Source organism: Morus notabilis, unplaced genomic scaffold (assembly GCF_000414095.1).
Source record: "Morus notabilis unplaced genomic scaffold, ASM41409v2 Scaffold710, whole genome shotgun sequence".
Taxonomy (NCBI): domain Eukaryota; kingdom Viridiplantae; phylum Streptophyta; class Magnoliopsida; order Rosales; family Moraceae; genus Morus; species Morus notabilis.
Window position 1 is genome coordinate 320956 of NW_010364141.1, and position 10158 is coordinate 331113.

General features: G+C 37.4%; 2 protein-coding genes across 2 annotated transcripts; both read right to left on the minus strand.

Annotated features, from left to right (window-relative positions):
* Positions 1–1709: 1709 nt before the first annotated feature.
* Positions 1710–4670, minus strand: LOC21397560. Its single transcript, XM_010105832.2, has 3 exons — positions 3616–4670; positions 2274–3046; positions 1710–2197 (listed from the first exon to the last, which is right to left on the minus strand). The coding sequence occupies exons 1-3, from the start codon at positions 4372–4374 to the stop codon at positions 1981–1983; spliced, it is 1749 nt and encodes a 582-aa protein (XP_010104134.1). The 5' UTR covers positions 4375–4670; the 3' UTR covers positions 1710–1980.
* Positions 4671–5655: 985 nt separating this feature from the next.
* Positions 5656–8338, minus strand: LOC21397561. The gene is made up of 3 exons (XM_010105833.2): positions 7520–8338; positions 6072–6844; positions 5656–5982 (listed from the first exon to the last, which is right to left on the minus strand). The coding sequence occupies exons 1-3, from the start codon at positions 8336–8338 to the stop codon at positions 5796–5798; spliced, it is 1779 nt and encodes a 592-aa protein (XP_010104135.1). The 3' UTR covers positions 5656–5795.
* Positions 8339–10158: the final 1820 nt, after the last annotated feature.

Here is a 10158-nt window from a genome sequence, read left to right on the forward strand (position 1 = left end):
TTTTTAACCGTTAATTTAAGTATTTTTTTTATTTTTATATAATTTTATACAAATCTAATGAATAAAAAACATAATCTAAATCTTTTTTTTTATTTTTTATAAAAAAGAACAAACTTGTTTAAGGAAGTTTCGTATTATTCTGTGCCCTGGGCGAATAATTCCGAGAGATAATTGCACAGGTCAAATTTTCACATTAAAAATCAAAGATATGGGAGTTTAACATAATTCTTAAAATATTAATGTAATAATAAAAATTATATGATAATTATATAGGGTATTTTCATTTGACTTGTGTTATGCGTATGAAAGAAAAATACTATAATAAAAAAATTAAAATTAAATTTTTATAAAAAAAAATACTGTAATAATATGACTTTGACTAATGTATTCTTTAATACTAGTTTTTTTTTTCTGACTTGAAAAAACTTCAAAGATAATTGGCCTTGTTCATTTTACCGATTAGAATTTTGTTATAATAAAAAACTCTCAGAAACAGTCACATCTAACTTTCTTACTACGGTAAAAAATTAACATAAAATTACATTTCAATTCGAATTAAAAATTCAAATTAGCTAACTAAACGGACCAATATGTTTTATCTCTCACAATGCTTACTCACAATTCTATTCTCATAAAAAAAATAGTAATTATTGACTAACACCTGTGACCTGATAGGGGTTACCGGGCCCCGTTCATTTCACCGATTCGAGTTTTGTTACAATAAAAAATTCTCAGAAACAGTCACATTTAACTTTTTTGTAACAGTAAAAAACTCTCACATAAAATCACATATCAACTTAAATTAAAAACTCAAATCAGCGAACTAAACGAGCCCCTAATAATTCATTAACCTTGAGCCAACACCAGCCCTTCACATTGTAGCCATCCCCAATAAAGAATACACTCACAATAGCCTTCCAATTATCGGCTGCAAAAGGAACATAAATATGCACGTAGATGAATTTTTTTTTTGGTACATAAATGAAATAATGGATTAGTATGTATAAAAGCCTTTTAATTATCTTCTACAAAGATACTACAGGGTTGCTCTTTTATATTTTTGAGTTAAGGTGTTGTTCTTTTATATTTTTGAGGTGATTTGAGTAATGATCTTAACTTGAGTTTGAGTTATAACTTGAGTTGCAGTTGTAACTTGAGTTTGAGTTTAGATATGCACATTTGAGTTATGATTTAAATTGAAAATCTATTTAAATTTGTGTTTAAATAGACCAAAACATAAATTTGTATTTAAATAATATTTTAATAAAAATTCAATGGTAATGAAAAATTTTAATGAGGTATATGGGTGAAATTTTATTCGTCTTTTTGTTGTAAATGTATAGAAAAAAAAATCATTTCAATCAAAATTAAAATGAAAAAATTATGACATTTTTAAAAATAGAAAAAATACTGTTTATTAACTTGAATTTGAGTTTATGAACTCGAGTTGAAGGAGAAACTTGAACTCGAGTTGAAGGAGAAACTTGAACTCGAGTTTAACCTCAAACTCGAGTTCAAACTCAAATTTTATAAAAAAAACATAAACTTAAATAAAATTATAACTCGAGTTCAAACATTTTCTGAATTTTGTTGAAAAAAATAACCCCTGCATATGCATGTAGATGAAACAATGAAAATATGTATAATTGAATAATCGTCATGAACAGCAACAAAAAATAGCAAATTAACGTTTCATTGAAGAAAAAACAAAAAAGAAACTCAGAGGTTACTTTACTATTTGAGGGAAACCATTGTTAGTTGCATGTAAAAGATTTCAACTTCAAGTTTCGTTCACCCCTCTTTTTTTTTCCTGAGAGCAAAGTATATCGAATATATGCACGGATAGGCCTTTAAAACACTCGTTCATACCACATCTAAGATAGATAAAAACTAAAAACTAGACAAAAGGGGAGGGGAAGAGAAAAATAGAAAGATGCCATAGCTAATATAGGCGGCCTTCTCTTCGGTTCTTGGTTGTGATCAAAGTCGACGTTGCTGTTGCTGTTGCTGCAGTTGCGGTTGTCGTTGCATTCCCAGTCCGGGTTGTGGTTGCAGTCGCTGTTGCTGTTGTGGTTGTGGTTGCGGTTGTGGTTGCCTATCCCGTATGATGTTACGTTCATCCCAAACTGGACAGGTACAGGTTGCTATCTTATTCTTCCATTCAGCTCCACAGGTATAGCAAAACTCATATTTACATCTGCACAAAAAAAATTATAATGCTGACCAAAAATATAGCAACATCAAGATCAAAGGGAAAGGAGAATAAAAAGCACCTGCAAGTGATGTGGTAGCAACCTTCCAAAAGCTCAACCATATGGCTGCACTTTGCACATTGACGCCACCGCCTATTTGTCGCAAGAGACTTCAGCATCTCTTCATCTCCATGGTTATGGGGATTAGCTCTCTTGTAATCGTTGCAGGTCATAGCGTAGTGCCATGGGACTTTGCAATTGATACAAAAGAACTTTAGACATTTAATGCATTTCCTCGCACCAGATTGTTCAGCACCAATAAATGAGCCCTTGGTATATTCCAAAAGCTCATTTTTTGACATTAAGGCAGAACATTTAGGATCTGCGCAGTAAACTTTCTGCGTAACAGGAATAGCAGATTCTTTTATGCGTTGGTCCATTATCTCCACTAGGTTAGGAGGCAAAAATTTTGCACAACTATCAATGGCCACCTCACCGTTACAGCCATCATGAGGGCACTTTGCAATCTGCCCGTTATGCAACTTTGCTTCAACATGTTGCTTCATACAAGAAAAGCAATATCTGTGCAGACAACCATCAATCATAAACATCTGAGTAACATCATTATCTTCGAAACAAATTATGCAAGTTTCTTTCAAACTCTTGCCCTTTTCAGCTTCTTCTGACCAATTAATTTGGGACACAATAGCTTCTCGTGCAGATTTGAACGCAAACTTAACGTTGTCACGGGCTACAAGAGAAGGGCTGCAATAGGTAAACTTCCTCTGAAGAAGAGCCGCTTGATTAACTAACGCTGCAATTTTGCCATTTCTTGGTGGCAATCTGTTTGTAACCTGTATTAAGACAATCACCTTGAACCCACAAACTTAAAGAGACATGAATGGCATTAAACACAACTAAGAACAACATAGGGGAAAGAATTCAACTGTAAACAATCAGAACCACTGATTTTCTTTTTTTTTAATATCTCAAAAGTATATGACTTACCAACCAAATACAAATAGTTGTCCTCACATTTAATTTCCAATTCATTTTACCCACATCTGAACCTTCTTATTTAGCAATTCACTAACTCCAAACTTGAACCGATGACCAAATGACCAAACATCTCTAGAATTTTGTGTGACAATATCCAAGATTAAAATCTAAATTCGCTCTTCTTCATACACATCTTGTCCCTTTCAAGCCTTTCCTTTTCAACATCCTACGTTGTCTTTTACACCCATGATGTAGTTGAGCACAAATGTTCTCTATCCCAAATCCAAATCCAATAACGAATACGACAATGAAACCATAGTCAAACACGGCTTTTTAATATACAAAAACAAAAATTCTCCATAATCAGCCACTACCTACAGCAAAACAATCAAATAAAAAATGTTGAAGTTCGAGAAAGACTGACGTAGTGGAAAATCGCGTCGTCGTCACAGAAAAAGACAATCTTGTTGAAACCAAAGGCGAGAGCTTTATTAAGGCCTTCAACAAGAGCCTCAAGCTCCGCAGCTTCGCCGCTTATCATCTCAGCGCCATCAAAAGCTTCCAGATTCTTCCTCGAGTGGAAGAGAAGGTAGTCCTTGGGATCGCAAATCGCAATCCCAGCGCCAGCCACCACCATGTTCGAGTCCCGAACCCTCTCCTCGCTCACCAAACCCTTGACGTACAATCTCAAGGCCTCGGACTCCACCAAACCCTTGGAAGAAGAAGCCGACGACGAAGAACCAGAAGAACCGTACGGATTCTCGTACCAGTCCCCGTACTCGCTCCAGTAGTCCTCGGGGAGGGTCATGATGTCGTTCGCCAACTTCTGATCGTGAAACCGACGGTCGAGATCCTCCCTCGCCTTCCTCATCTCATCCTCGCTGTGTTTCCGGTCCTCGCACTCCTGTATGTATCTCTCCATGTCTCCCAGCAGAAGCTTCTCGGCGACGCCCAAAACGTTGTCGTTGTCGTCCGTTGACGGGACGCCGTCGTTTCGGCCCTTGGACGGCGGCGGCGGCGAGGTCGATCCCGACGGACGGAAGGCGAGAGAGGCGGCGACGGCTTCCTGCATTTGGATTTGGAAGGCGAAATCGAGGTCGGAGTCTAGGGTTTTGGCGGCCATGAGTTCTCTTTGTTGCTCGGCGAGTATGTCCTGGAGATCATCTGCTTCTGTACTCGCCATTTTTGTGGGGTTTTTCTCTTCTTCTTTTTTTTTTCCCCCCTCTTTTGGTCTCTCCTCTCTTTCTTATGAGATTTCTTTGCACTAAAGGAGAAAAACAAACGCGGGATCGCCCACTGAGTATAGAAAGTGTGGAGCGTGGGTATTTCGGTTTCGGTGATCAACGCTGGAGAACCGGAAGGAAAGTGGCCTCTTATACAAGAAAGCGATGGGGAATGACGTAGAACAACTTGTGTTGGAAGTAAGCCCATTGGGCCCACTCCAAGGTCCAATTGTGTTACACTGACCGCTGATCATGAATACTTTACTCATTTTGACCACTAATCTCTGTTGACCCTTTTAGTCGGGCTAATTTAAAGTGAAATCATACAATCCTCTACTCTCTATTTGTAACTTTATATTGTTTTTGAGTTAAAAAAAAAAAAAAAAAAAAGGCCAATGTTTCAATTACATTAAAATTCATTAAAAATGCATCCTCTTTGTATCTTCTAAAAATATCAGTTTTCGTCTAAAAAAATTATCCCTACAATATATACATCCCCATACTTTCTGTATTAAAAAAAAGATTTAACTTCAATTTAAATATAGAAAGTAAGAGAAGTTGATTCAGAGCAAATTAGGAGTTGTTTGGTTAGGAGATTCGTATCCCGATTCAAATTATGGTTCATGGTTCGCTACAGTGTTTTTTCTCACAAAAAATACACGTAAATCGAAAATGATTCTAATATTATGATTCTAATCCATGAACCAAACGTCTCCATGATAGCACTTTCAACCGAATATGAAATCTAGAAAAATTTAAATGCTATGTTTCCATCGAGATGGGGGTTTTAAATTTTAAGTTGATAGGAGCAAAATCTTTTTTTTTTTTTTTTTTTTTATAGAACAATGAAAAATCAACTTCTAATCACGGATTAGTGAGGTTATTTATCTTATTTATAAGGTCTAATAATCGATAGTTGCTAGTCGCTTACTAAAATCATTTTGGGACATTACTATTTCTTTGCCATTCATTAAATCATTATAACACGTTTAGAAATCTATAATAAGACATTTAGATTGATTAGATTGATACTCTTCGTCTTAAAATATTACACCATTCAAATTTAACCCATAAATATAAATTTATAATATTTCACCCATAAATATGTGCCTCCTACAAAATCCTTCCAACATTTTCCTCCTATAATATCCTTCAAACAAAGAGAGCAACCTTTCGAGTATGAAGGGGTGTAAAAGAAAGTGTAGTACGTCCGATAATTTGGAAAATGAGTAAAACATATGTATATGAACATGAATGGTGATTATGAATTATCCTGCAGTCACAAAGAAGATAATGCAAGGAAATTTGAGAAACGAGATCATTTACATCGGAAATTTGAGAAACGAGATCATTTACATCGGAAATTTCTGTAGGATAATAATCAGAACAAAGATTCTTCATCTGAGTCATAGAAGTCGTCATCCTCCTCTTCTTCCTCTCCTTCCTCTTCGTCAAAGTCTCTATTCCTATCATGCCATATACGATCCTCATCCCAAAGTGGACACGAACAAGTTGCTTTCTTGTCTTTCCACTCAGCTCCACAGTTGTAACAAAACTCATACCCACATCTGTTATTTACAATAAATAGAAATGAGAATTCAAACAGTCTATAACAAACGTAAGAAAATTTAAGAGACAAGGAAGAAAAACGTAATACCTGCAAGTCATATGGAAGCAGCCTTCAGCAAGCTCAATCATAAGGTTGCACTTTATACACTGGCGCCACAGATTCCTCAATGCAAGAAGCTTAAGCTTTGCGTCCTCCGCGGGCGGATTAGGATTCAACAACTTGTAACGATCACAAGCCATGTCACGATGCCAAGGGACCTTGCAGTTGATGCAGAAGACGCCGTTGCATTTCACGCATCTCCTAGCTCCTGACACATCAACATTAAGGCCTTCTTTTCTTGAATGCTCTAGAACTTCAGTTTTCGACATTAAAACAGAACACCTTGGATCAGGACAATAAACTCTCTCTGTAACAGGAATTATAGCTTCCTTTTTGCGTTGGCGCATAATCTCCATAAATTTAGGTGTCAGGAATTTCTCGCAACTGTCGACGTCAAGTTCGGATTTACAGCCATGGTGAGGGCATTTAGGCACCAGCGCCTCGCGCAACTTTGTCTCCACGTGTTGTTTCATACAAGAAAAGCAGTATCTGTGCTTGCAACCATTGACTGAAAAAATCTGACTGATGTCAGTATCTTCCAAACAAATCACGCAAGTCTCATCTAGATTCTTGCGTTGGTTAGATTCCACGGTCCTGTTGACCTGAGACTGTATTGCATCTCTTGCAAGTTTAAATGCAAACTTAATCTCATTTCGTGCCACAAGCCTTGTCTCGCAACGTTCAAATTTTCTTTGAAGACTCTTCACCTGATCGACAAGCGCAGCAATCTTGTTTTGCCTGGATTGCCATCTCCCAGAAATCTAGAAAATGTGAATGGCAATGTCAACAAGCTCTGTCGTCTAAATATTATAAATAAAACACAACGATTAGTTAATTAGATCTTGCTATAACCTCAATCAAACACTTCACACATTCTCTCTTTTAAAGAAACATATAACACAATACTTCTTTTATTTTTATTTTCATTAACCCTCAAATCCTATAAACAATAAACTATGGGAGTCCAAGGCAGAATTAAAATAGAAATACAGACATTCCTTGATACAACAAAGACTTGTGTAACAATATATATGATCGAGCAAATAAAACTGAATGGATAAGTTCTTTCAAATGAATGTGCTATCTTCACACTTCCTAGTAGCATTATATCATAATCCCTCAACATTAAACAAATAACAATGCGACAGTGATATGTCTATGGAACGGAAATAAACTCTATTTTGGGGTTTTTGAATGAGTGGTGATCATGGTTAAGAAATTCCACTATCAATAAATAACGTGTAAATGTCAAATTTGCAACTTCACAGAGCAAAAAATTGCCAAACCTGGGCACCTACCATTGTCAAATAGCCCTTAATTTGTTCAATTGGAAACAATAATTTAATATAAATAGAAACTCGATCACAATCAACTCGGACAAATTCTATAGAAAGCTAAGAGGTTGGGGGAAAAAACACAGAGAAAAAAAACCTTACGAATTGGTAAGATGCATAGTAATCGCAGTACAGAATGATCCGCTTCAAGTCCAAAGCGAGAGCGGCATTAAGCCCTTCGATCAAGGCCTTGGCGTCCGCGGCAGCTTTGTTCAATCCATTCCCAAGCAACGGTTTCCTCACCTCGAATATCAAATTATCCCTCGAATCGCAAATGGCGACGCCGATACCGGCCAGCACAGTCTTGTCGCTCCCCTCAATCCTCTCCTCGCTCACCAATCCCTTGAAGTAGATTCCGAACACGGAATCGTCCTCCTCGCTCTCGCTCTCCTCGCTGTAATCATCTTTCCAAATCGCGCTCTTCGACGAGCCCTCGCCGAACGGTTTCGCAAAATTCTCGCCCCAATCGCTCCAATCGTCGTCGTGAATCCTCAGAATCTCCCTGGCGACCCTCTGGTCGTGAATTCGACGGGCGAGATCCTCCCTCTCCCGCCGCATCGCGATCGCACTCTGCTCGCGGTCCTTCAGCTCCTGCTCCAGCCGCGAGAGCTCCTCGGACTGGGCGGCGGCGAAGCGCGGAGCGTCATCGTTTCTGGGAGGATGAGGGACTGGAGCGGCGGCGGCGGAGGGGGAGGGGGAGGAGGAGGGTTCGAGGGCGAGGGACGCGGCGAGGGCTTCTTGGAGTTGGAGGCGGAAGGCGAGGTCGAGGTCGGACTCGAAGGTCTCGGCGGCCATGAGCTCGCTGCGTTGCTCGGAGACTAGGTTGCGAAAGTCGTCGTTGTCGTTTTTGGGGTTTCGGGCTCTGTTCTTGGCATTATAGCGGAGACTGAAGAGTAGTGAGGGTATTAACCGTATTTTCATATGGGACGATTCTTCTGATTTGATGCTTTCGGCATTGGTGGGAAGTGGTTGGTCAGATTGTGTCGTTTAGTTCGTTGATTCGTATTTTTAATTTGAGTTAAGATATAAATTTAGTGAATATTTAGTTCATAAATTCAGAATCATTCTCAAGTTACGTGTGTTTTTTGAGAAAAAAATATTGTAGCGAGTCACGAATTATGATGAACTATGGCTCGAATCTACCAACCAAACGCACACTTATATTATAATTTTTTACTGCAGTAAAAAAGTTAAATGTGATATTTTTAAGAGCTTTTTACTGTAAAAAAATTTAAATTTTAAACTCGAATCGGTGAAATGAACGGAATCTTAAAGTACTTTAACAAAAATTTCCTTTTTTGCAAAAAAAAAAAAAAAGTCCTAAGAGAAATATATGATCTTTTTCTCTTTTTTTTTTAAAAAAATAATTATAAAAATTTTCATAATATTATAATTAGGGGTGTAAATTAGCCGGGTAGGGTCGGGTTGAGTCAAAAAATTCAGCCGACCTGACCAGTGCGGGTTGAGAAAACTTTGGGCTGCGACACTCTCTTCAATCTATAAACCTGCAACCTTTCGGGTGACCTCGGGTAGGGTCCGGTTACTCGGGTTGGTGAAAACTAATTTTAATCTATGACTTCATACCTCTTTTAATAGTCCAAAAGCATAAACAATAAAGAGATGAAATAAAATCTTGAGAAGCAAAATAGTCCATATAAAATAAACAGTTTAATCCAGAATAAACAGTCCATATAAAGATAAACAGTCCATATAAAGATAGTCGCAAAATAGGAAATTTAGTCAACTCTAAACTGTTTAATCCAGAATAATAGCACATTCATTCCCAACTTGCCCCTCATGTGTTGCAACAGAATTTGAAAAATCTTGAGAAGAAAACATAACAAAAAAAATCATCAGAATCAAGTTTAGAACAACAAAATAAACAACAAGGAGATGAAATAAAATTTTAAAAAATAAGTAAAACGCAAAAAGATTACCTGACTCAATATCTTCATATTCATTAAAGTCTTCCACGTCAATAAGGTTAATGTGCTCACGACTACGCAGCCAATTTTGTGTACAAATCAATGCCTCCACCATCTTGGGGCTCAATGAACTCCTAAAGGGATCGAGGATGTGGCCTCGGTACTAAAAGCAGATTCTGAGGCTACCGTTGAAACATGAATGGCAAGAATGTCTCTTGCAACTAGTGAGAGCACCTTGTAATTAGTTGCATTATTCTTCCACCAATCTAAAACATTAAAATTTGACCGAGTTGGATCCTCAATAGGGTTTGTCAAGTATCTGTCCACATCATTTTTGTACTCATTCACATTCTTCTCCTTCATTTTCCTAACAAACTTGCTCCACAAACACCCTTTTCCTTCTACTTCTGTTTTTCCCTCCATTGTACTTGTTGCCGCCTCCCCACTACTTTCATTAGCCACAGATTCACTCTTCTCCCCACTATAAATCTCATGCAGCCGGTACCTAGTATCCTTCACATTCTTTGCTAATGTTTCAGAAGTGCAAGAATCATACACTATAGAGAAATAATATATCAAATAATCCATTTTGTACCTAGGATCAAGTACAACAGCCACAAAGAGAAGACAATTTATATTCTCAACATTCCCCCAATACTTGTCATACTTCTTTTTCCATCTACCACACAAATTAACCTAAAAACAGATAACATATGATTGAGACTAACCTTTATGAAAAACATAATATTTCCCAGAAAACAAAAAACATAAAAAAAAAATTAGCCTTTTTGTTTCAACCTTGCCTTCAATGAAGAT

Bases quoted from the DNA above. Each gene is read 5' to 3' on its own strand.
- LOC21397560 (XM_010105832.2), bottom strand. From the start codon at position 4,374: ATGGCGAGTACAGAAGCAGATGATCTCCAGGACATACTCGCCGAGCAA. The intron at 3,047-3,615 runs GTCAGTCTTTCT...GTCTTAATACAG, and splicing joins ACGACGCGATTTTCCACTAC to GTTACAAACAGATTGCCACC. The intron at 2,198-2,273 runs GTGCTTTTTATT...TTTTTTGTGCAG, and splicing joins TGCTACCACATCACTTGCAG to ATGTAAATATGAGTTTTGCT.
- LOC21397561 (XM_010105833.2), bottom strand. From the start codon at position 8,338: ATGAAAATACGGTTAATACCCTCACTACTCTTCAGTCTCCGCTATAAT. The intron at 6,845-7,519 runs GTAAGGTTTTTT...CACATTTTCTAG, and splicing joins ACTATGCATCTTACCAATTC to ATTTCTGGGAGATGGCAATC. The intron at 5,983-6,071 runs GTATTACGTTTT...TGTAAATAACAG, and splicing joins TGCTTCCATATGACTTGCAG to ATGTGGGTATGAGTTTTGTT.